At 40.6% G+C, this 26,793-nt stretch overlaps 3 protein-coding genes across 8 annotated transcripts in view; 1 reads left to right on the forward strand and 2 right to left on the reverse strand.

The window, feature by feature from the left end:
- The window catches only part of LOC122772152 (semaphorin-6B-like), a 28,369-nt gene extending 22,001 nt beyond the window's left edge, over nt 1-6,368 (reverse strand). The window contains exon 1 of the mRNA XM_044029885.1: nt 6,051-6,368. The gene's annotated coding sequence lies outside the window, so the exon portion shown is untranslated. The remainder of the gene's footprint in view (nt 1-6,050) is intronic.
- Nucleotides 6,369-7,345: 977 nt separating this feature from the next.
- Nucleotides 7,346-15,579, forward strand: LOC122768140 (alpha/beta hydrolase domain-containing protein 17A-like). Of its 2 annotated transcripts, none has more exons than XM_044023909.1 (6): nt 7,346-7,525; nt 8,261-8,364; nt 9,218-9,693; nt 9,866-10,060; nt 10,476-10,655; nt 11,967-15,579. In XM_044023909.1, exons 3-6 carry the CDS (start codon nt 9,221-9,223, stop codon nt 12,190-12,192), a joined length of 1,074 nt encoding a protein of 357 aa, XP_043879844.1. In that variant the 5' UTR covers nt 7,346-7,525; nt 8,261-8,364; nt 9,218-9,220; the 3' UTR covers nt 12,193-15,579. The 2 variants fall into 2 exon arrangements, with proteins under 2 accessions (XP_043879844.1, XP_043879853.1); XM_044023918.1 differs by having other exon boundaries at nt 8,261-8,346.
- Nucleotides 15,580-15,638: 59 nt separating this feature from the next.
- On the reverse strand, nt 15,639-25,955 carry LOC122768152 (GRAM domain-containing protein 2B-like). 5 transcript variants are annotated; one of them, XM_044023938.1, is made up of 14 exons: nt 25,862-25,955; nt 25,158-25,258; nt 21,359-22,244; nt 21,205-21,259; nt 20,891-20,963; nt 20,025-20,128; nt 19,432-19,521; nt 18,533-18,604; nt 18,390-18,452; nt 18,172-18,268; nt 18,014-18,070; nt 17,790-17,889; nt 16,733-16,843; nt 15,639-16,407 (listed from the first exon to the last, which is right to left on the reverse strand). In XM_044023938.1, the coding sequence occupies exons 3-14, from the start codon at nt 21,583-21,585 to the stop codon at nt 16,392-16,394; spliced, it is 1,065 nt and encodes a 354-aa protein (XP_043879873.1). In that variant the 5' UTR covers nt 21,586-22,244; nt 25,158-25,258; nt 25,862-25,955; the 3' UTR covers nt 15,639-16,391. The 5 variants fall into 5 exon arrangements, with proteins under 5 accessions (XP_043879873.1, XP_043879882.1, XP_043879900.1 ...); XM_044023947.1 differs by lacking the exons at nt 25,158-25,258; nt 25,862-25,955 and having other exon boundaries at nt 18,390-18,449; nt 21,359-23,178; XM_044023965.1 differs by lacking the exons at nt 25,158-25,258; nt 25,862-25,955 and having other exon boundaries at nt 18,199-18,268; nt 21,359-23,178.
- Nucleotides 25,956-26,793: the final 838 nt, after the last annotated feature.

Genomic DNA, 26,793 nt, shown 5'->3' on the forward strand with positions numbered 1-26,793 from the left:
TGGCTACGATCAAATGCGCTGATATTTATTCAGATTTACAGACCTGCTCCCTTCCTAACGCTGTGGAAAGCAAATATGCATGCTGACACTCTCGCTCCATTGGTGGAATCATTGTGTCAAGTCTTTATCTTATCAACGTAGAGGAGATATTCCCTCAAGAGGCTGCCTGTCTCCTCAGTACAAGTCTGATCAGGGTAAAGGGAATCTGTCTTTTGCCGTTAAATATCCTAAAATACTATTCAATCTTCAACAGGGTTATTTATATGCTAATGCAAAGGTTACCTCTGCATAGACCTTTAATGCAGCTGTATGTGTGTGTGGTTAGGTGATGTGGAAAAAGAACAAAAAGGAAGAACAGAGAGCCGGTGAGAATGACTAAGTAAGGAAAGAGGAAGATGAAACGAGGAGATGGTGAAGAATGGAGTTGAAGAGGAGAAGAGAGGACACAGAGACAGAGAGGAGGAGAGCTATTCCCTTGGGTGAGTGCCATGGGTAATTAAAATAGGATGGACAGAGCTGGAGTCTAGCCAAAGTGAGCTCCATCTCCCCTCAGACTTCTTTCCCAATCAGGCCTTGTGCCTTAAGCCAAATTGCTGGTAGTGTCAGACACACACTAGCTTATGGATGCAGCGAGTTATCAGCTTATAGATAATGGATGTGTACATACAGAGCAATAAAAACAAGAGCTCGAAAATGCAGGTACAAGGCACCCAAACGGCTCGCCCACAAATAATACAAATTTGGTGCTGCACTGAGCCAGAAGTGGGAAACACACACAAGACGCACACACACAAGGAGTCATGTATCCAGGATACTGACTATAAATACTACTTGCCCAACTCTAACTCTAAACCTGAACCTACACCAAACCTATAGCCATATCATAACCTCAAATATCACTATTTATATTATGTCAGAAAGCCAAATGTCATGAAAAACAGTTGTCAGCCTCCACAAGATAGGTAATCCCTAGACTACACACACACACACACACACACACATGCACACACATCTGTGGTGTACGCTGTAAGCTGCAGCAAGGGCAAACGTTTCTAACCAGCCTTTGACTGCAGTAAGCACATATACATTCACTGCACAGCTCTGAGCGAACACATGAGTATGCAGTGCACACACTCGGACACACACTATGAGCACAGTCGAACACATGCACTCCTTCAGAGTGCATACAATACCAAAGCAGTGAAGAGCAGTGATTAAACAATTGTGGAAATGATCTGTTTTCTTGTTATTTCCCTGTTTCTTCACATTGTTCATGGTGAAATTCCTGCTCCAGGTAGTCTGTATGACATTTACCCTCCTTTCGTCTTCTTAACCATGAATCAAGGTAACATATGTGATTTACTAGTATGCAATACAAAGCAGACTCAGCTTATTGCTTAACAATTGGTGTTCATTTCATGACAATAAACTGTGAAAGCATCCATAAATATATTTTTTTATTAGTTTATTTCCGTTGCTTTTTGTGTTTCACAGGCCAATAGTCTGTGGTAATAACTTGATGTGGAAGCCATTAGCATATATTTCATACTCCCTTTTTTGCACCTTCTTTTACACGTATGTAGAACGAAGCACAGGCTTAAAAGTATAGCTCATATTGTCGTCATGTTGTTGTAAGGATAAATATAGCTCTTTTGGCAGAAATCTGGCAAGTGGATTGCAGCTCACAATAGGTAGTCCATACACCACCAATATCAAAATGCCAAATAACTTGATGAATGCACACAAGACGTGCACCCATACACAGAGAATATACGTCACCTGGGAGCCTTCCCTCCACCTCACAGATATAACTGTGTTTCTGGTATTCTTTGCTCCTCTTCTCTCACTTGTGACTGGACCCCGATGAAAAAACTGAATTAAATGAGAAAAGTTGTTTTGATTGTTGCAAAAGAGGTTTGGGTGTGGAAGAGGATAGGATGAAGGTGAGAGAAAGACTAGCCACAACAAAGCTTCATGAGGATACAAAACCATCTTGGGTAGCTGGGAGACAAAGCACTTGGCTGTGCCTTTATCTCCCATTAAAATAGTCTTCCAAATCCCTCTGGCTAAGATGCCTTAACTCAAGAAATGCAAAAAAAAAATAGTGGATAAATATGTGAAGGTAAATGCCAGCACAAATATACAGTATGTGTTGTTCTATTTGTTTTGTGCAAAGAAGCAACAAAAAGTCAAGTGCCTCAGTGGTGGCATTTAACAAAAGGTTACTTGCTTATTTGCTTATTTTGTCTGTGCATCCAGACGTGTGCACAAGCCTCTGTAAAAGCATGAAGTGGATGCTCATTTTCTCACTTTGCAAATTTGTGATGCAAATGAGTGCACAGAGAGCTTGGTCTACCTCTATCTTAACCACTATGGTATCACTCACAGCAGAAATGCCAGGCAGTTTAACAGGAGGCTCCGCTGCATGCAAAGAGAAGCATATGCACTGTCTCCTATGGCCCTCACCTACCATAAACATCCATGCCTTCACAGACAATTATCTCCCTGACCCATGGTAATGAATTATTGAAAGTGTGTTAAGGTGACACTTGACAGAACAACACACTGCAAAATGACCGCACATGTCAGCATGTTCTAGCATGTGCCGGGATGACACAATGTTCACAGAGATGCATAAAAAGGAGCCTGCGCCTCAGGGGAGGAATCAGTGAAGACAGAGGTATGAAACTGAAGATGCATGACTACTGTGAAGTATATGAAGGATTTTTTCCCCCATTAAAAACAAATATGGGGCATTACGTGGATGATACAGCAACCACATACAGAAATATCATCAACCTTGGCCTTCTGGACATCATCTGTCTTGTGGTGAACAGTTTATGGTGCCATCAACAATTTTTCCGCTGAGTCGGCAATAGGTTAAGCTCCTCAGCTTGTGTGGGACCTATCATGTTTATGCTTTACTTTTTAAGCATCTGGAATAAGTTGTTCAAAAGACTATGTTGGTTCTTTTAAAGCCTTGCACCTCAGACAAACAAATGTTTTGCATGAGGATGTTTATTTTAAACAACTGTCTTGGAATAAGAGCTACGTTGTGACAAGAAAAGAAAGTTCTCCTGTGTGAATCCTGACCTTGTGCCCTCCTTAATCCTGCAGTATGACTCCCTGCTCTGAGGAACCCACCAGAACAGGTCACCCAGCAGATGCCAACTCAGCAAGCTACTTCTGATCTTGTTGCCCTGAGGTATTTGGACCTCAACACTCCTTTTAAGTGTTGGTTGTGTTGTAAAGAATCCAATCAAACCTTGCCACCAGATAAATGCTGCACTTTGAGTGAAACTGGAATCCCAAAAGTCTGGCTACTTTTCAGAAACACAATATATGGTCTATTTCCTGGACTTGGTGTGACAGACGGGATTTTCTGTTAGTCTGTATGTACAGTTACAGATTATCCGTAATTCAGTTTTCCAGATTCAAACTCCTTTTGCCATTCATGTGAATGAGGTTTGTCATTATATATTTCTACAATTCATTTGTGGATATCTGTAATTGAATTGCAGATATCTCTAATTCCAGTTTCAGATACCTAGAGTGTCCATTTTAGATATCTTGAATTAAGTTTCAGATAGTCAGAATGAAGTTATAGATATGGCAAAAGTAGTTTGAATTTTACTAGTAAAAATTACAGATACATCAGAATGAGAATGAGTAGAATGACATCACAGATATCTACAATAACAATTCATACAACTAGTCAAAATGTAATTACGACTAGTCAAAATGACAATAAAGATATCCATCCATCCATCTTCTACTGCTTTATCCTCCACATGAGGATCACGGGGGGCACTGGTGCCAATCCAAGCTAACAAAAGTGGGGTACACCCTGGACAGGTGTTACAGATATCTGTAATGGTAATTCTAGATCGTCAAACTTGGGGATTAAATGTTGTCACAGTCTGACTGAGTAACAACATGGAAAACTACAGTGAGTAAGGCTTTGGAAAAACACATGAAAATGTTTTTGATAGTGTGCAAACAGTGTTCTGGGGTTAGAGTCACTTGAGTTTATCAAATAGAAACGAGCCATACCATTTGTCTGATACGAAAGTAGAAAAAGAAAATGGCAGGTTTAGTGGCCACAGCAGTGTTCCCGTCTGTGCACCAAAGGTAAAAAGAGGCAATTTGTTGCAGATTGCTTTACTATTCTCTCTCCTTTCCAAACATCTTTTGTCTGATTCACACACACAGTCTCTAACTGCCGTGCTACACATTGCCAGAAATGTGCTCCGTAGAAAGAAATCCCAACGCTGCTGCTGATTTACCTGATTCTTTTACCTGCTGATTTTGAGCTTGAGATGCTCTGTCTCCAGCTTAGCATGTGTGACTGAATACAGTCCTATGTGATCAATAGAGCTCATTAAGTGTCCCTGTGGGCAGTGGTCTCACCCTGAGGCCCTCTCTTAAATACGGTAGCTTTTTATCTGCAGCCTGCTCGGCCTTATTGCTTCAAGTGGCTCCAACTTTGTTTGCAGCTTAATTATTTGTTTAATTGAATCACTCCGTCCTGGGCTTTGCATGCTATGAATGACTGACGTATTGGTTCATTTGGTGCTGCTTCAGTAGGAGCCGCGGGTGTTTTGGTGTTAAAAAGCTTTGGTAGAGCTTTATGTTCGGGATGGGCGGGTGTTAGACTCCCTTCCAAAGAGCGGCTGAAGGAAACAGTGGCTGCACCTGTTGTTCCCTGCCGCTGCTGTGTGGCGGGGTTAGCACCTGCTCACACGGCTGCTGTGTGGCTGTATGTGTGGGCAGCAGGAAAACAGGGAGACCATTCACACTCGCTCAGACTGCTGTCTGCAGCCCCTATCCCTCAACACTTGCTCACTCTGAGCATTTTGCTCCATCATTTTCTTTTTGCTGCCTGAATGCTCCAGTCATCTACATATCGGATCTGCCACGCTTTTATGTTCTGTATCAGTCTGTCTGTGCCTCTGCCTCTCATTTATTTATTTATTTACAGCCATTTCTTTTGTTTGTTTGTCTCCAACCGTTTCTTTGCGCTGCTCAACTCACACAGTAACACAAACATAAACAGCAGCAGCTGGGAGCTGTTAAGTTCTTTCTAACGGGAACTCAGTCGCTTTTAGTGTGAAGGATGAAGCTGTAAAACATAAATTACCTAAATAACTACTAAATCACCTCAGTAAGAGCTTGGGTGGCAGAAAGTGAGCATTACTTCGACTGTGCACTGGGGTTTAGGCAAATTTGCAAGTTGCAAGTTATTGTAAGTGTGCAGTTTACATTGTGAACAAAAGTTAGGCCTAGACTATTTATTTGGGTTGTTTCTAGAATCAGTCTGGAATACTAATAACCATATATTTATGTTTTTTTATCTGTATTATTTATCTTTTTCTTTCCCCTACTAATAAACTGCTTGGTACAAGTAGCCACTCTAGTTACTCTGTGAGTGAATAATGACATAATCAATTGTATTTATGATTCAAACTGAATTGCATCTTATTTAGCCCTATTGACAGAAAACCTTAACAAAGCATTTATTAACATAGAACACATTAGAGCAATTGGCCTTATTTAGATCACAAATATGATTCTGGTCGTGATCTAATTTACAGATTTCTATCAGGCTTTGTGCTCCTCCTTGCAATGCAGTGCTATAATGCATGAGAGGGACAGCTCTTTTTTTGCTGAGACATCACTTCAAAGCCAATTTAACGTGTGTGAGAGAAAAAAATACATTGTTATTTCGATCCCATGCAACACGTGAAAGCACCATCTTATGCAGTGGTATGCAACAACAACATCATGCACATGAAAACGCGGGTAAAACGTCAAACTTGCAGCAGACACAAAGAGCAGCTCATGTCTACAAATTCAGACGAAGCCGAACAGACCTGCTGGCTGACCCGGAGGAGTAATGCAGCACTGCGTTTGGTGGCAGTGATAAAATTGCGCACATGCTGTGTACCTGTTCATTCCATCCTAGCCACCCCCCGACCACCACCACCTTCCCACTCTCATGTCTCCCTTTCGTGTATTCCTCTCTCAATCTCACCATTTGGCACACTCACCGCACCAGATGGCCAGGTATATGGCTGAGACAGGTGCCAGTCGCCAACTCGCCCTCCCCCTTTCTCGCTTCCCTTCTTCTTCGAGGACAAAAAGGGTGATGGACACCGCGGGTCTTGGTATCCAGAGGCTGTGTGAAACAGCAGCTCCTCAGCCGCACCTCACCTGTCTCTTCCCTCAGCGCGTCGCCGTAGAAGCATCATCGTTTTACCGAGCGCGTCCAAAACGCCCAGTCAACTATAAAACCTTATTCCCCCCTTGAAATAATCTGAGGGCTGAAGGCGTAGACAGAAACCTATACGGGGTTTCTGTGGTCCAGATTACGTTTTCTCCCCCCCCCACCCCCCCACCCCGACAGCGTTGTTCAGGAGCCTGCAAAAAAATAAAAATCCCAGATCCTGCAATTGCGTACCACAAGTCTACCTAACACCGGTCACTTGTCTTCACTTCGTCAAAACCACGGCTATGAAATCAGTTGTCAGCAAAATGTAATCTTCTTTTTAAATTTACAGTGGCGAGGTGAAATGTCCAACGCAGAGCAGGCATAGTGACTGCAGGGGCCCATAATTCACACAGCCCCACACTCTTGCAGTGGATCAGTGATGAATGGAGACTCTCTCTCTCTCTCCCCCTCTCTCTCTCTTTCTCTCTCCCTCCCTCTCTCTCTCTCGCTCCCTCACACACACACACACACACACATTTTGAACTAAACCTTAAAACATTGCTGAAAGAAACACTTTCACGTAATGATGTTCAGGGAAACCGTCAACAGCTGACACATTTTACTTATACTATCATCACATTATTATATAACATAACAGAATATAATTATATATCATAATTATGATATAAAGAATATATCCTCTTTCCACCTATATTTTTTAATATAGGGGGCTGTGCATAACATGCAAGTGGTACATTTTAATTCTGCACTTACAATGTTGGTTTGAATGCAGGAGCATTGCATTTTGTATAACAAACACTTTCTTTGTTTTACATAGTTATATTTTTGCTGTTTTGTTTGGCATTTTTCATCTTTTTGTGTTGACTATGTGTGCCATGTTACATGTAATGATATTTTATGACAGTCTCCTATTACACTGTGAAATGCTGTAAAGCCTGATAAATGGAATAATTAACTGAATGTAATGATAACGTTATATCATATCATATCATGTTATATTATAGTACATTATATTGTTATACATCAAAGGATGATACATATTTTATTTCCTTGCTCCTTTTTTAAAGTTTTGAAAAGGAATAAGCTCTTACGTCATTTCCGGCTCCAGTCGGACAGTAGTAAAAAAAAAGAAAACTGGTTGCCATGAATTTCGGCTAGTTAGCCACCGACAGCTGTCAACACATATGAAGAAAACCATCCATGTCAAGGCACAAGAAGGACTTTCGAACACTTGTGCTGCTTCTTTGTATATATAGTGGCACATCCGCCTGCCTGCCGACCTACTGTGAATCGGTAAGTAGCTAGCTTTGAAGCTATCGTGCTACCGAGCTAGACGCCGCCGCTAGCTAGTCGCCTTGTTAATGATAAGTGATGGTATTTTGACTCTTATGTGCCATTAACTACACAATTTGTTAACACTGTTATGTTTCGCCTATGTACGTCTCAAGCTGTTGGCATGCTGTGTCAATACACCGTCGTATCCATAATATGCCAAACAACAGTGGCTAACATTAGAGGTTAACATCGTTATCCACATAGCCACATTAGCACATCAATCGCTCTGAGTGGGTGTTGTAATTAGTCACCAGTGTCTAGATCACATCAGGACATCATTTTTGTTCTGCAGTGACATTACAGCAGCCTTAGTCCATGGGTAACGTTTCCCATATCAAATGCCATGGTTACAGGATTTGTAATTACCAAGAACTAGACATGGCCTGTTTTCTGCCAATTGTCTAATACCATCGGGCTTAAGGTTAAGTGTCAATATACAAACAAGGTTTTGTTTTGATCGGGATTATCGGTGTGTGATACAAGGCTACTGTTTACCTTTTGTTCCATGTCCGTTTAATTATATTTAATTAAGCTACTCGGCAAGGATGGTAGCATATTTTCACGGTTGTCATGTGCAACATTAAAGACAAGAGTAACTCGGTCAAATAATGGTTTTGCCATTGTGACTACAATTTACAAGTCATGTTGTCCTGTGATGAAAACCCATTGTAATATGTTTTCTTTTCTATCAAGCTCCAGCTGGCTCAGTGACTACATTAGAAGACCTTGGCACCACCGTGTGCCAGCTCATTTCAAGACCCAGGGATTTTTGATTCCAGGTATCTTTCTGATTCCAGGTATATTCACAACATAATTTCTTTTTTCCAGAAACATGTCACTTAACATGGTAACTGCTGTTTATCTCTACTCAATAACTACTTTTTTATTTCACTTTCTGAGTGATAGTGACTTTGCTTCAATAAAGAGTGACTTTATGGACAAACTTTAGCTTCTTTCTATTGAGGACAACAGTTTAATGCAAGTGAGAGGCTCCGTAGCACTTGCTTTCAGACATACCCTGCACCACTGAGCCTTTCAAGATATTAGCTAGAGGAGATGTATGAATCTCTCTAACTAAAGGTCTGTGTAATGACTGAATGAGCCATTTTGTAAAACTGGTGTCAACTTACAGAGGGCTGACATGTCTTGGGGTTCTACAACTCCATCTTAAATTTATTACATTTACCATATACTTGGTTTTTACTTACTCTACATCCACTCTAATATGTTTAAGTTTTAAAGTGAATCACTTTTATGACATGCGTCTGGCTTCCACAGTACTCCAAACTTAGGGAATACGTCTTTCTTTATAGTCTGGAACATTTTGGGGTTGCATTTTAGTAAGGACTTAAAAAGCAATTGCATGCAGAAAGTGCACTTCCTTTTTACACTCACACATGTAGGATCAGTGTACAGGAATGTTGATATACGAGTGAGTCTCAATGGAGTTTCGTTTCTTTCTAATTATCTTTTTTTTAAATGAAAACATTGGTGTAGTTCAGTGCATTTAGGAGATACTGGTATAAGATAAGTCACTTGATATGTGGCCTTGACTGTGTAATGTAATTGCAAGGTTTCTCATATGTTGTGCTCTTGTGCTGTTTTTCTGCCTCTTAATGACTGTGTCACCCATGTTTATTTTTTTAACAGAAGATGAACGGTCTGTCCATACGAGAGCTATGCTGCCTGTTCTGCTGCCCCCCTTGCCCCAGTCGCATTGCAGCCAAGCTGGCTTTCCTCCCTCCAGAGCCCACTTATGCCCTTCTTCCTGACCCAGATCCAGTTACTGGAGCAGGAACTACCTCTGGGCCTGGCTCTGGAGCTGCCGTGCCATCTCTCGGAGCTCCAGGACTGCGTTCCCGGCTGGGTGCTGGTAGCGGAAGTGACAGAGGGGGTGGAGGAGGTGGAGGAGGAGGTGGCGGCGGCGGCAGCATCAGCAGCAGCACCAGTAGTGGTGGTGGAGCAGGTGGTAGTGCGAGTGAAGGCAGGTGGAAGTTGCATCTCAGTGAGAGAGCAGAGTTCCAGTATTCACAGAGAGAGCTGGATGTGACAGATGTGTTCCTGACTAGGTCCAGCCGAGGGAACAGGGTTGGATGTATGTACATTCGCTGTGCTCCCAATGCTAGGTGAGAAACACTGAGATTGAATGCGCGTCCACAGATTTATAATTTCCAATGATAACTCACATCTTTTTGATTATTCCCACAATTTCAAGGTTTTCCAATTTGCTGGCGCTCTTGCTCAACTTGGCCTCCTTAATTGTTCTTACTTGCTTTCACTTTCTCTTTCGCCTTGCAGGTTTACAGTGCTGTTTTCCCATGGTAACGCAGTGGACCTAGGCCAGATGAGCAGCTTCTATATTGGCTTAGGCACGCGCATCAACTGCAACATTTTCTCCTATGATTACTCAGGCTACGGTGTTAGCACTGGCAAGCCCTCTGAGAAGAACCTTTATGCTGACATCGATGCTGCCTGGCATGCCCTGCGCTCTAGGTAAGCTGGCAGAAAGTCTCTGTTTTCATCTCAGGGGAAGAAATAAACTTTATGTTTTATTGGACTACATCATTGAAATAAGTTCTCTTTACATTAGACATGTACTTTCCTATGTTAGTCAGTATTACGTCTATTGCACATCTCATTAGTTGTTATAGCCACTTTTTTAAACCATATGTTTGTGCTTATTCAAGGAAATTCTCGAGTATTAAAATGTTACTTAATGAGTGGATGTTGGATTATTTGGAAGAGTAATAGGAAACAAAGTGAGAGTTGACTAGTTATTTTTTCTTTCTGCCTGCCTGCATTGTTAAATAGATAGTGAGATAACTGCTGAAGAACCGTGAAGTAAATTCTATATTGTGTTACATAAATCTGCTGATGTTTATTGTGTGTGTTTGTGTGTGTATCTCAGGTATGGCATCAGCCCTGAGAATATAATCCTGTATGGACAGAGCATTGGCACAGTGCCCACTGTAGACTTGGCGTCACGTTTCGAATGTGCTGCTGTGGTCCTCCACTCTCCTCTCACGTCTGGTATGAGAGTGGCATTCCCCGACACCAAGAAAACATACTGTTTTGATGCCTTCCCTAAGTAAGTTTCGCAGCCGAGAACCTGTTTTATCAATGTTTTGGAAATTCAAATGTCAACAATATATCACAGTGGAAAAATAAATATGAAAAACTCCTCAAACTACTGTGGTGTAATCGCCTTCTCTGCTATTCCATTGGGCAGAATATTATATTTGTGAATTCACAGCTTAGAAGCAGTGTGACAGATATTGAGCTCTTATTACAATAAAGGCTGAATACACTGGCCATAAGTCACTTAGGACCAAGTGTGAATGAATCATTTATCTACCATCACAGATCCCTTTACCACATTTATTTCAGTTTATTTATATATTCAGTATCTGCTTATATTATTGAACAGAACTGCATTATGGCAAAACATTGCTGGTGTTTTTTGTTACCCTGACAACAGCTAACCTTCTATGTTATTTTGAAATTGTGAAATTTGAAATGTGCCACTATTTGTCAGGTGTTTTACATTCACTTGATGAATCAAAAACACCACTTCATTGTGGAAACAGATTCCTAGTGAAATAGTTATATAGTTATAGTAATAGTTAAAATGTCTGTCAGAAAAAGGCATGTTTAATCAGATTAGAATTTTAATTTTAATATATACATAAGAAGCTAGTCTAGGTTTATAGCATATTTCATATATTTAAAATTCTTAAACTTGGCAGTGTCCAAAGGCAGACAAGTTGGTTTACAATGGTTGGTTGACAAACTGATCTTGGCAAAGTCTACAGTCAAATTCTTTCGTCTGATCTTATCTGAAAAAAAAAAGCAGGCACACTCATGACTGCTTTGACACGTCAACTCTGACACGTCAGCTTTGCAACCAGACATATCAACTTATATTTGGTGTACTTTATCATCAGTTTTCCTGTAAATGGGAACATAATTAACAAGACTGACACAATGCTCTACTCTTCAGGAAAATTGTTGTACATCAAGTGAGAAGTAGGTTTTTTTTACCTGTAACTTCAAACAGTTATTTTTGCAACTGTTGGAGTTGCCCCCTGGTGGCTCACTGCTACGCCCATGCTACAATATGCGTCACTTTTCAAAGCAGGAAAACTACGTCTGTCTTCCTAAGCAGTTTATTTTGGTAACACAATCAACATTTTGAAGAACAGCAGTAAAAAGGTGTTATTATTTGCATGCACTGTAACTTAACAAGAGTGAATGCTTGATGTTCTCAATCTAGACTGGGTTGAGAACTGGGTGCAATGTCATCATCCTTCATTGTTGTTCAGTATTGAAGGAAAAATCCATAAAATCCTGCACTGTACATAAATAACCTCCATTACTTTATGTATTTATTTTTCACCAGCATCGAGAAGGTGTCAAAGATCCCGTCTCCAGTTCTCATCATCCATGGTACAGAGGACGAGGTGATCGACTTCTCTCACGGCCTTGCTCTGTTCGAGCGCTGCCCCAAGGCCGTGGAGCCTCTCTGGGTGGAGGGAGCTGGTCACAACGACATTGAGCTTTACAGTCAGTACCTGGAGAGGCTACGGCGCTTCATCAACCAGGACCTCGCTGCACAGCATGCCTGAGAAATAAACAACAGCCTCACTGCATTTGTATGAATGAGGCGTGTGTGTCTGTAAGTGTGTCTGAGGAAGCTAAGTGAGACAGAAGTATATCATCATGTAGATCTAAAAAAAAAGGACATTATTTTGTTTTTTATTTTTGCCACATCTGTGTGTCTTTGAAGCAGCACACCTGAAGGTTAATTTAACACATCCTCTCTTTCATTTCTCATTTTAAAGATGAGAGCATTTTTTAAGCTATGATCAGGTGTATTTATCTGTTTGGTGGAAATGCTCCAAAACAAACAAAAAACAAAACAAAAAATGACGAATACAATTTTTAACATGGGAAGTATTATGGGTTGCAGCTTTAAAATGTGTTAACTTGCACAAGTTAAGAAAGAAGAACGAGGTGCTTTGTCCAAAAAGGCTCACAGATGTAATTTTAAGTGTGACATGTTAGTGAATGTATGATTGATGGATGGATGTCTATTTAGTGTTTATTCATATCTCCATGGACCTCTTACTTCTGCGGACATGAACTTGTGTGAGCTTGGAGCAGTGCTGAATGAAATGAACATCCTGATGACTTGGACATCCACAAGTGGAGAAGACTCCTCTAAGTTTTTTTTCTTCTTTTTTGCAAGTGTATGAATGAAGAATACCTCCACTGCTTGACCAGTACTCTCTCCAGTGGACAAACACTGGTCAAGGATGTGCCCCCACCCCCTCTTCTTCTTCTTCCTCCTCCTTCTTCTTCTATCCTCCCTGTTTACCAGTTAATGGACATCCACCTGACTGCCAGGGCATTTCCCAACTTGTTATCCAGCTTACTCTTATCTGCTTTTCTGTGTGTGGTATGAGGGTCCATTATCTTTCCTTTGTCCTCTGAAGCGGATACACAAGGATTCATCTGGAATACTCTTCATAGCTTGTATGGCTGGTTGGGTGTCACTTACTTTCCCTCACTTCTGACTCTTTGAGAAGATCACGAATTTCCCAGCTGTCCTTTTACTGTTCACAAACTTGGCAAACTTGTGAGTTATTTTTGCTTTTTCCAAAATCAACATATCCTGAACAGGAATGATGATGTGGATGAAATGGAAACACGCGTTTGGAAGCCACACTGAGGACAACTGTGGTTACGTGGATGTTTCCCTGACATAAGGGAAACTAAAATAGAAGTGAAGGCTAGCTCAGTAATTTTCATGTCACATTAGAGGATTTAACAGAAGGCAGTAATCCTTTAGTGTTCCCTGGTGTGTGTTGTTTAAAGGTAGGATTAAGTCAGAACTGAAGGAGCAGGTTGATATTTTGGGGCATTCACTTATTGACTTTTTTTGTTGCGTTGGATGAGAAGATTTACCATGGAGGTGCCAGTAGGCACAATGATCTGGAGTTTGTTTGGACACAGGCAGGCTGCTTGTTTCCTCTCCTGTATTAATGCTAACCTAAGCTAACTGGCTGCTAGCTTTAACTGTAACTCTATTTATTATACTTGGTTTGATCAATCTTCTCATCTATCCTCTGCAAAAGAAAAAGCAAATAAGCACATTTCCAAAATGTTGAATTATTCCTTCATGCTAGAAGTGTGATCATCAGGGATGTCTGTAATTTATTTGTAGAACTATTTAGAGAACAAACCCTTTTGATAGGTGTTTTGGCTGGACTTAGAGGATTTAAAGGTATAAAAGACAAAGTAGCTGCTTAGTTCACCAAACTCCATTCAGAATAATTGCCCTTGATCAGAATAATTCTGGTTAACTCGTAGTCTTACGGCATCGTTTTTTTTGTTTTTTTCTCTGAGTCTCACTCCAGTATCATTCATTACTGGAGTTTGACGGGTTCTTGTTCATATTCACTTTGAGCACATTTTCTTCTAACGTGTTTGTCTTGACATAATTAATCCAAATGTGTTTGTCGTAGTGTAGGGCCATGGACTCTTTGTCTCAGAACCATATGTGTTGATGTTAATGACTAACAATGTGATTCAGATCGGGCGCCGAGACGTGACGACATGTTCACTTTAGCTCCGTTTTAACCTTTGTGGCCCCAAATACAGGAGCTCTCTTATGGGTGGCAGCAGGCGTCATGTCTGACACAAGCCATATTTGAGCCTTTCACTGTTGGTGTGGTGCAGGTTCCACCACACGCACACACAATGAAACACTAGATGCATACACATACTGTACTGTACAGTATATTTACACATTTATATATATCAGATCAAGCATGGCAAAGCAGGTCTTAAGTTCAGCACTATTGTAAAAAGCATCTAAAGTGTAATATGGGTGTAAAATGTAAGTTTGTGTGTCGTCTTCTTTGTTATTGACTGTCTTCTACAGGCTAGCATTAAGGATACTAGCATCCTGTTTGAATATGTACATAATACACCTTGTGTGTTGGCCTGAAAAAGTACAAGAACTGGTTTTATAGTTGCAGGCTAGGACCACTTTTCAGGTCCTCTACAAGGTGTCTGTACACAAGACCCATCAATTTCAGTGACAGTAGCTGTGTTTTGTTAAAGGGAACATGTACAGAACTAGCACTTATCTGATTACTCCATTTTTGGGAGTGCAAGTGGGTCTTGGTAAGTGGTGGAAAAGGTTTGTGAAACACCACTTTGCCGCTGTCATCGTTTCAAACAGGGAACCTCACCATTCTCATCCTGTGCTTCGTGTCTCTGAAATGTAAATAATGGAAATCTGTTACCATCTTGAACCAGGGATCTGAGCTCTCAGAAGAGTTGGAGAGAGTAGTTGCTTTTCTCTGAAAAAAGAAGTAGGCCTCAGTTTTCTTCTGGTCAGGTCGTATTATCAGGGAAACCACTGGATCCACTTTTCATTCATTGGGTTTGGTTTAAGAAATGGGGTTTAAAAAAAACAAAAAAAAACATTTTATTGATGCACCACTATGGTTAGACATGCATTGTATCCTCTGGCCCTGAATGTTTATTGATGGGGGGCGGTCAGGGTGTGAAACACTAAAAAAAAAAAAATGTATGCATGTTTATTGTGTTTTGCAGAGCAAATGACAGGGTGATCTCTGTTATGTATTCTGTGTGAGGATAAAGCTGAACTCATAACATATGAACATTGAAGCGCTTTAAAAAAAAACGGGATGTTCATTTTAATTTTTTTTTATTGCTGATACTAACTGATGTAATGTCATGAGTTTTGTGCTAGAGTTTGAGTGGGGATGTGTTGGGTGGTTGGGGGGGTAGACCATATTTGTGGGCTGTTTATATGGTTACTGTACTTATCTATTCTATTCTTTGTATTATGATTTGTAATTTTATGTTGCTTTTTGAACTAAGAATATGATGTAATGAAATTAATTCATGGGACTGAATCTTGACCTTTTTATGGACAACAAAATAAAAAAAAATTCACTTATGTACAAAATATGAAACCGATAATCTTGACTCTTATTGAAGCTCTGCATGCAAATACACAACATACACCAATGAGTTATCTCGTTATAGTATCATAAATACTTTATTGCAGTTGGGAAAAAAAACGTTTGAATGCCTCCAAATCAATTGAAATATGGAACAGATTCTCCAGTCATATGATAATAGCAGTAAAAGTGAAATCCTGGGTGTGTAACACGTTACCAACCAAGTTTTATGGAAGTGACTGCCCTCTGCTGGCCAATTGTCGCCATTGCTCCCTTGTCTTATTAACAGCAGACTCCTAAAAGAATAAAGAGTGAACCCTTTAAGTTATAAAATATATAATTTACTTCAAATCGATGTACACAGTGCATCTCTCGCCATCTTGTTTGCCGTGTACACTCGCTGCTGGAGGTTGTGCTGATCCAAAACCATGACATGACAAAGTCTCCAGCCGTGTTTGCTTGCTGAGCTCAGCTGTTCACTGGCCAGGAAATAAACATGGCTTCAGCAGGATGACTCCATATGGCTCAGAACAGGACGGCTGCACCCCTTTGTTTTAAACTGTCAGCAGAAAATCAGTGCATGTCCAACAAAATAGTGTCCTGCATGACATGGCACTTTTGCAGGAGTTTAACATTTACTGTGAGGGAACTTAAGCGTGGAAAACACCATCAACCGATGAAACTGTTTGTCAAATGGACAGGGACTCAGTGTTATGGTGCTTTTGGGATCCTGTCTAGACAGGGCTCAGAATAGGATTTGAATAGAGCGGTACACTGCATGATTTCCTGGAAACACTTCTCTGTCACAATTCCCTTGCCACAGGCTAGGTTTCTTGGTATCTGCAAAAGAAGACATTTAATTCAATTAAGCAAAAAACATTTTTCTGTACTTCAAATATCAATTTATTTATAATATCTATGGTGTTTGAGAGAATGGATTAAGATACATAACTTTAGAGCCATACTTCCTGGTGTGAGTGTGTGTGACTCTGCAGGAATGTAATCACTTATCTTGCTTGTATGAACCTGCACAACTACTCTGTCCCATCTGATCTGCAGGTAATGATTTTTTTAAGTCGCCAAAACCGGTCTTGGAGGTCAAAAGTGTTCCGTGACTCTATTGTGACAAGCCTACACTGTCTTTGTTGGGCTGTCTACTACTCACTCTTTGTGGTGCAAAGACAACTCAGTCAGGGCTCCCAAGGAATTCAGCTGCTCCTGCAGCAAAATGATCCTCAGCCCAATGTATCCAGACACCAGCAACAGCAACGCAATCCTATTGAAACACACACACACACACACTTTAACACTAGCCTTAATCCTAACCTAACCATAACCATTTATTATCTAACCCTATCCTTAATTTACCAGAAATTGCATCTTAATCTGTCTCATTGGAACTGGGCTTTGGTGCCAACGAGGACAATTGGATTTGGAAAAATTTGGTGCTTATAGAAGAGAAAGAGAAAGGTAACAACATAAAATACATACATGACTTCAGAGGACATTACTTTGACTTACATTCATTTCCTGGAGACTTACTCCAACCTTAACCATAATTACTACTACTACTAACCCTGACTCTGACCCCTAACCTTAGCTGACCTCAGCTTAACTTTAAAACACATCTTCAGCTTAAAATGTATTAAATTACATTAGGGAGACTTGATATTTGTCCATACAGGAGACAAGTCCCCATAATGTGACTGTGTGAACAGATTTAGGTCCCCACAACATAAGGAATACCAGGTAAACACACTTTGACTTTCGTTTTCCGCTAAAGTGCTGCTTTAACTTTATAGCTTTCAATCCTAAAGTGAAAGAGAATCAAGAACTTGTCTTAAGATGCTTTTCAGACCAAACAATAAGATATCAGTGAAATGCATCTGTGATGTCTGCGGACGCTGCGTGATAACATTAAGATGGTAATATTTATACAGTATGTTGCAGATATTTAAGGCCAGTGAACTGTAACCTACTGTAAACTGAGGTAAAATGGCTGTGAGTTTGCTTTTAAAGATGCTGATTATTTCTTCTCATCCATCTGTGTGCTGCTTGGTACCAAGGTGGACATTTTACTACTCCTCCTGCTGTGTTGCCGTAAGCAGCAATAGCACGAGCCTTCTCATGGCCGCTTTATTAGGTAGTAAAGTGGCAGGAGTGTGGTCTGCTGCTGCTGTACACATACAGTTAAGGAAAAGGCGGAAAGGAATAATACTCACAACATAATGTAGATATAAAAGAGAACGCTGAGATTCCTTATTTCTCGGAGAAGGAAGAATGAGAAAAACTTCTCCGTGAGCTTCCAGATCCATGACAAAGCTGTTTGAGACAAAAAAAAAAACAATCATCTCATCATTCTTCAATGGCACATTACACTGTGATTCATGGCTGAGCTGAGTAGATATTACACTACTTGTGCGTTTGTTTCTGAGGGCTTACACACCTTGGTCGTCTTCACCTGTTAAGATGCTTTGATGAGCGGAACTGCATCTTGTGGGACCTAGAAAACACATTTATTAGGTTTACTTTACAAAGATAAATTTAGTTTTTTATGGTGCGCAAGGCACCCAAAAAAAACCAAAACATTAAGCTTTCTCTCACTCTCACTGGAAATCTGAGGAAAGTCACCAAGATCAAAGCAGTGTTGTCTCCTCAGATTGTGATCTATGCTGTCCTCCAGACTGGAATAACTGGAGACCTGTCCACAAGGATGGACCACATGAACATGTTTCATCATTTGTTGCTTTTGCATTACACGCTCACGTTCAACTTCACCGATAACCAAAGATATTGGCGGGAGACGGGGTAACAAAGCCTACCGCATCCAGATCAGCTTCATTGTCTGCAGAGGAGAGGTGAGGGCTGCCGCCTGGAGTCGCCTGCTGTCGACAAACACAAACACGACTGAAGGCCATGACTTTTGTTTGAGAAATGACAGCTTTCTTGTGCATCACTTAAGTACCTGTACATACGAGCAGACACTTTGGAGGAGCTTGTAGCAAATTTCACGGTTCCTCAAAGACACGAACGTGAACTGAGGGGGAAAAAGTGGCAGCAGACATTGTTAGACCTGGACAGCAGCAAACAACTTGTACAGTTAGACTTTCAAATTGAAGTCATAGCTTGACAAGCTGTCGGCGCCACTGCAATTTGGATTAAAAAAAAAATCCCCACAGTCCACTTGTCATCTTTCCTTTTACTGATTGGTAGGTAGAAATATCACTAACACATGGATTTACCTCAAGCTATTGTCTAACAAACTCACTCACTCATCTTCGTTCACTTTATCCTCCACATGAGGGTCATAGGGGGCGCTGGTGCCAATGTCAGCTGACATTGGCAGGGTTCACCCAGGACAGGTCACCAGTCCGTCACAGGGACACATAGAGACAAACAACCATTCACTCTCACATTCACACCTATGGTCAATTTAAAGTGTCCGATTTACCTAATCCCCAAATCTGCATGTTTGTGGACTGTGGGAGGAAACTAGAGAACCCCCCACACACACACACAGGGACCACTACACCAACTACATCCGTGTGGTGAATGAATAATAAATAAATTACTACAAACAGTGAGACGGGGAAAAAAAAAACTTACACGTGTGATCACTCTTTAAAAACCATTTGAGCTTGAAACTTAAAAATATCTCATCAGCGATGTGTTTTGAAGGAGAGGAGTTTCGTCATTATATTTCCATAGAGATGCACAGTGTGTTACCAGAAAACCCATCCAACGTTTTTAGCTACAACTGTAATCCAACAATGCAGTGAAATCAGTGTTTTTAGCCCGGCAGACGATGTCGCTCATGAAAAATGAGAATATAACATTTGACTTAAAATCAGAGTGTCGTCTCACTTTGTCTCCATCAGCAGTTTGGATGGACAACATTGACAAAGCCGAGCTATGTTTCTTCACCCCTGTGACGCTGGACGCGGGAATCACCACCTGCAATGTGGTGAGAGAGAAACACACACAGTCAGTGTGAAGCTTGTTATCTCATACTCTATCAGGGTAATTACGGTAATTCCCCATTACGATGTAAAGCATTCATATAGTTTATATAGAGTCTAGATGCTGGAGTTGAAAGTGAATTCCATGATAACTAAAGTTAACGATAACTGCTCCTTAAAAGCCTCTGGAACAAGAGGCTGTAAATGGAGCAAAGCAAGGCCATTTTATTTGTATAACACATTTAATGCACTGAGGCAATCCAAAGTGCTTTACGGAGAAAACAAGTAAAGCTGTTTTAAAACAGAGCATTAAAATGATAGAAGGACGTTCCAATAGTTATAGTTTTAAGCTCAAACGACTGCACTGCCGAACCAAATTCTAAAAACCATTGAGATAAATTGGTTGGAAATTGTTATTATTATTAAGAAAAAACCACTGCTGTTATGGTGGTGATGTTTCATTTCACCACTTCACTTTACTGTGTTGTGCTGTTCTACCTTGGTGTCCTTGAGCAGCACGGAGGAATGGAAACATGCATGGTTCTCAGAAATGTAGAGTTTCCCGTGATACAACACCTCCTTCTGCAAGGCACAGGTGAACACTACGACAGAGAGACACACGTTTCAATACATTTATACATTTATCTCTATGGCACATTCAAAAACATCACTTCACAAGTCACAAACAGGCAGAGAAGAAAAGTTTTGGTTACTTTTCTGCAGGTTTTTAAATTTCTACAATCAGTACAGGACCATATTTGAATATATGCAAATGTCTACATAGGCGTCAAATGAACATTCATAAAACGACACAATCCACTTGAGGCAAAACAGTGTTTGCTGCAGATTGTTGCAGTGTTTGAAGACATGCTTGGTTAATTGTTGTAATTAACCTGAACCACAAGTTCACCAGTAAACCTAAACCTAACCACATCCATAGTCAGGAAATAGTTATCGTCATCCTCACTTCCTCAATTGCCACAGGTAGTTAGAACACTGCACATGTTGGTTTGCTCATTCGTAGACATGTAAATAAAGTTTTGATTACGGAATTTGCATGCACCTGGCGTTTGCATAAACATAAGGAAGGCAAACTATGATTCTGGTGACTGGGCTGTGAAAACAAGGTCAACAAAAAAACGCTCTACATGAACACATGCAGAAATCAAAAATGGTTCCATTAAAAAGTAATGAACATTGTGAGGACACAATTCACCGTGACAAATAAGATTTTATGTGATTGGACAATATGTCACTAGGCAGCATGACAGAAGAAGACATAAGGGACGAGGAGAAAGCAGGACAAAATGTGACGCCACTTCCACAATCAATATCAACAGATACGAATCAGGCCACAGACTTACTGTCTGTCAGGTTCTCCCCCTCAGAAATTTCTTGGAACAGCTTGTGGAAGCTCTTATTGTGTTTCTGGAAGCTCTGTGTGCGAAAACAGTGAAGTATTAATGAATAAAAAATGTTAAGAGAACAAAACTGTGAAGAACAATGAGCTTCAGGAGCTGTAAAGCTCTTTGAAGCTGTGAGAGAGACCTGTAGCCTCAGGTGATAAATGACGTGAAACATTATTATATTATATAAGGAATATATAATCATTTCTCTGTGTGTGTGTGTGTGTGTGTGTACATGGAGGGAGGAGCATGAAGAGGTGACGCTCACTTACATGACTGTTAAGTTCTTGTGCTTGGTCAAGGTTCTCCTCTGCGATGGTCTGATCCCTGGTTGTACACAAACATCAGATAATGAAATCAGGACGTTCCGTTTCGGTGAAACTAATTTCCTTGTCATTTAGCTTTGTGCGCAGAGTAGTTTTCTACCTGAGAGTCATGTTGGAGCTGAGGTTTTGATTAAAGTCGTGGATCTTCAGTCGGGACTCGTCCAGACTCTTGCTTGGCCTCGATTTCTTGCTGCTGCTGCTGCTGCTGCTGCCTCTCCGTAGACCAAAGACTCCAACTCCATCCAGGCTGCTGTAGAGCAGGAGATAAATGTCGGCACACGGCTTTTTAATGATACAGCCGTGGTGAGAAAGCCATGGACAAAACATAGAGCAAAGAAATCATGTGAAAATTCAAAATAAGTCAGTGAGATCTTTCTGATGGGACCGTCAGTGTTGGATTTTAATTGTGGATTCACAAAGTGGATATAAAAAAAACTGCATACTTGGGGAAAACACTTGATTACCCTTGTTTCTATAGTTAGCATCAGGAGAATGTTGATTTTCCACACAGATGAATGTATGAATGAATGATCATGAATACACAGAGAATCTCTTACATAATGCATCAGCACAAAGACCATGTGTAGCATCAGCTGTCGTCCGACCAGTAAATAGGCAAATTGTTTGTGAATCCAGCCACATTACTCTGTCAGTGTCAGTTTGAGTGAAAGCAAAACCTGATCCTCCTCAGATGGACTGGGTGACAGCAGCTACAGCATATCTAATGTACGAATTTCACTTTCGAAAACCAGCAGCCAAAAACTTGCACATCTAATTTCAACTACACAAAAAAGATATTCATACTCACATTGAGCTGTCCAGGGAAAATCTCCTGCCTTTGAGACTCATGATGAAAAATGGACAAAAACAACTCATTCACACACACTTTCGTGCATTCAGTGCAGTGTCTGTACCTTGATGATCCTGATGCTTGTCTCCAAACTCACACTAAAACAGCGTGTGTGCATGTGTGGTTCTTTCAGTGGCTGTAAAACAGTAAGTGACAGGTGAGATACAGAGACAGGTTCATCCTACTTTAAGTGTTTGGATTCTTATTGTCGAGTCAGCCAATCAGCAATGAGAGGTGGAGCTTGCACCCAGCAGGTGTAAGACAGAGCCACGGCACACAAAGGTTTGACTCGTCATGGCAACAGATACAATGAGTGCACCTACCCTGACCTTACCACACACACACACACACACACAAGTTTGTAAGAACGTTGCCTTTTGCTCATTTGGACAGCCAAACCAAAGCCTTATCTCTAAACCAGTTCCTCCTAGATGAGGTTCTGCCTCATCCAAGACTAGGTTCTGGTCTCCATGAGGACTACTGGCCCTGACATGGCCCGTGTTTATGCCAGAAAAGATCCAAATAAGTACAGACGCGCACAGGTATTCAGAAACACGACAGTGACGTGACATCTCCTGCCATGCAACCTGCTCAGCCTGCACAGATAGACATCAGCGAATGCCAGCTGCACCGATGACTCGGCACAACAGCTTTGAGAAAAACACGTGATTCATCAGTTTTCCCAAGTGTCAAACAGCACAGATGGAAACTGCATACAACATTTTGTTGTATATGTATTCACAGAGTGTGTGCGTGTGTGTGCAAACCACGGTCATTTAATAAATAATCTTCAATAATCCAATAATTTCTTCACGTGGTCATAACCTACATTCCCAGAAACTTTTATCCAACTCTGTCACTGTTTTAGTCACTGGTGGTTTGAAGACTTCACTGATTAATTTATTAATAACTTCATTACACAGCAAAAAACTATTAGAATTATCATCAGTCAAATATTCCAGTCTACTACAACTGTAGAAAACAATCACCTTACATTTATGTTTCTGCACATATCAAATCTAATTTTATTTATAAAGCACTTTAAAAACAAACAACTGAAACAAAGTGCTGTACATCAGAGATAAATTAGACAAAATATCAAAAATGACATCATAGGCCTAATAAACAATAAAGCTTACAATAAAATAATAAAATACAGAGAATAATAGCCCAGCAAATTAGAGACAGAGGCTTATTCTCATTTACAAGTATACACAGTACTCAGGTGATTGAAGACTGTCATTCCCTCCTCTCACATTTGCTCTTTTTCTCCATCATTGCCTCTGTTTGCAGCTTCGAGTTCTGCGCTGACCTTTGTCTTTGTATCAAAATAAAAGTACTCACCAACTAGTGAGGAATCAGTCAAATGACGGCACTTTTCACAGTAATTGTAGTCATAGTTTACATTTTGTGCAGATGTAAACACAAGACTGTATTTATATTCATTTTAGATGAAATGCACACTTTCAGTTTCAGTTGCTATTATATCATGTAACAATCTTGGAACGTGACATTTTTTTTTCCAACATGTAGTTATTGTGCGTTTGTACGCGAAAAATAGGGGATGTTAGTCATGGAAAATATCTGCTCGACTGCTGATGATAAAGATAAATGCTCAAAAAAAAAATCTCCTCCTACTCCTTATTTTTTTTAAAACAGGTTTAATGCAACATAATCCTTATATTTTGTATCACAACCACAGAAATGCAGAATTCAGATACACGTTATTGTGGTGTTTGTCTGGAGCAAGGTCACTTTGACCCGTGTGTTTGTGTTTCACCATTTGTGGCCGAGCAGAAAGCTACACCGAATTGCTGTCTTACTACTGTTAAACAAAACAGACGTGTCTCAACAAAACGCAAGAAGGAAATATTATAGCCTAGATCATAGAGATATTCAAATGACCATTCATGAAATAACATGTGATGGACAGAACAATACACTCCTCCAATTACCTTTTTTGCACCCATTTATTTCTGGAAAACATCACACACACAATACATGTACACACTGTGGTTGGATTTCTGAGATATTTGTGGACTTGGAAGGGATTAGCCCGTCACTGTTCTGTCAGGAACACGCCGTACTTTCTCGTACTCTCGGTGCCCTTCATATCAACACACAGATCAAAGTCAGAGACTGTTGATGTGAACTTTACACAGACTCTAGTGTGTGCCTCTGGAGAGTTACACCTGTGCTGAACTATGCTAAGATCAGATGAATCAGAATAGCATCTGACTGCATCTCCTCATGCACCCTCTCATCTGAAAACACACAGTAACATCCCTAACCCATCTCTGAATCATAAACCCACTCTGGTAACCGAGTGGATTTGTTATGTTCCTATTAAAAAGGAAAAAGAAACCTACAAGATGATTAGACTGAGGTGAGGAAAGGCTGTACATCACTTTCTGGATTAGGAAACTCTTTGTCTTCCAAAGTAAACACATCTTATGTAGAGATCAAGGTGATAAATAAAAGTATTTTTATAGTTTGTCACAAACAGAAAAATAATATGTGTCACTGTTGTAGTACGTCAAATGAGCTTCAGAAACCTCCCCAAACTTGACAAACCTGTGTTTGTGATTCTGGAAAGCCATTCCAACACTTACACAAAGTCATGTGTATGTGAAGGAAGTGCATATTTGGATCCACATATGTAAGGTAGCAGGTTTCCTCAAGCATGAGCTACATGAAATCCCAAACATTGTTATTTATATGGCAAAGTGGTGGTAGAGAGCAAACTGACACCAAATCAGGGAATTTCACTCAGAGGAAATAAAAAAATAAATAAAATAAGTATCATTTAGCCCACGTTAGGGCTCCCCCTAGACCAAGGACACAGATTCAAAAAGCACTTGCGAGATGTGACTCCTAAAATAAACAAATGTTTTATTCACATAATTGTGAAAAATACCCATCCATAAAAATATTTAATTGAGTCACTGTATTCGCACAAACTACACTACCTGCCCACAAAGCTGTGCTTAGCCAAACATGAAGTGTGGCTGGTAAGAGAAAGGGTCCTAATGTACACCACAGTGATTACCATAAACCATCCTGATGACACCCAAGTGCTGCACAGTTGAGAGACCAATGACGGACACCACCACGAGGGGACCAGCCGCTATCTGCCCCAAATCTCCGGCCCTGCAAAGAGACACACAAATCGTCAGTGTAGTCGACTCAAGAGCAGCTCAAAACAACTCAAACCCCCAAACTCACTATTGGGAAACGGGTTACAAAGAAACACAAATAATAACATGCACAAAACAATCTGAATAGCGTGACAAGGCAATCTAAAGAACAAAAGAACATAATCAAACCAAATAATTATTACAGAACATGCATTAGTTCAAATCGAGCAGCCGAAAGGAAAAGAAGAAGAACATACAAAAACAATAATCATAACTATCATTTAAACTATCACATAAAGCTATAGGAGTAACGATAGCGGAAGTAGTAGCTGCGATATGAAATCAAACAATAAAAGAGAGGGAGACAGAACAGCAGTCACGGCTTAGAGGCTGAGATTGATAGAGGGCCGCGGCACCGTGATTCACAGGCTGGCCCTTAAACTCCTTAACTTTGTGTGTAGAGAGCAGAAGCTACCTTCCGACCCCGACGTGTTGACCCGCAGTGGAGGTAGCACGCCTACAACACAGCTGACTCAGAGTGGACGCAAGTGTAACGCCACTACCACTCGCCGTAACTTGACAAATATGTACGCAGCAATCCTGAAGCATAACCTACCGTACGATTAGAGAGTATGGATCACAGATCGATCAGCCACAGCCACGCCGAACCAGAGCGATCACAGCGTGACGCCGATTCAGGAAGCAGCGCACGTCAGCGGCGCAGTCACCTGCACATACATATAACAGTGGGCGGCACTGCCCAGTCATTACGCACTGATGGCTGATTGAATTCTGTGTGGTGACTTCAGTGCACCTGTAAAGAACGCGGGTCACCCCAACTTGCCACATAAAAACAAAGTATAACTATATACAGTACTGAGCCTTACGCCACCACTAGATTCGATGTGCAATACTGTGACAACCATAGTGTTATAAAACAGCCAGAACATATGGGAAACATATGCAGTTTTAAAATATAAAAAATTGCTTCTACAGGTTAAAGTGTCAAGTATTTTGTGTGACCTACCCTTGAACAACAGCACGACCCTGGCTCTGTTAAACCTGGAGTGGAACCCTAATTAGTGTGATTGGTAACACCTGTGTTTGCTCTCCTATTTCATGTCAACACATATCTGCTGTGTAAAAGGTCTGTGACACCAGGTTTATTCAAGACATGCTTTCGCTTCAAAAACACGTTGTATGAGTTACATTTATCGACAGCTTGTTAATATATAAGACCACCTTTCAGTCACGTCATTTTAACCCAAAGTCTGGTAGCATAGCATATCAAAGCAGTAAAACCACACGGCGGTGGTCACTTGCTAAAACTCTACTCTCTATTAATATGTATTGATGTATTCAAACAGTTTGAATGGATGGCTAATTTTATGACTTCATATTCGATATGTCGTCCAAAATGTGAAAAAAGCGCAGTATGTCGTCCAAAAAGTCGAATCTGGGTGAAGTGACTTGAGTGCATTTTACCAGAGGGTTGCTTTGGTCCCACCTAGTGGACAAAGAGTGAATAACAGTAAGCAATGAAACACA

This window comes from Solea senegalensis, linkage group LG1, assembly GCF_019176455.1.
Source record: "Solea senegalensis isolate Sse05_10M linkage group LG1, IFAPA_SoseM_1, whole genome shotgun sequence".
Classification (NCBI taxonomy): domain Eukaryota; kingdom Metazoa; phylum Chordata; class Actinopteri; order Pleuronectiformes; family Soleidae; genus Solea; species Solea senegalensis.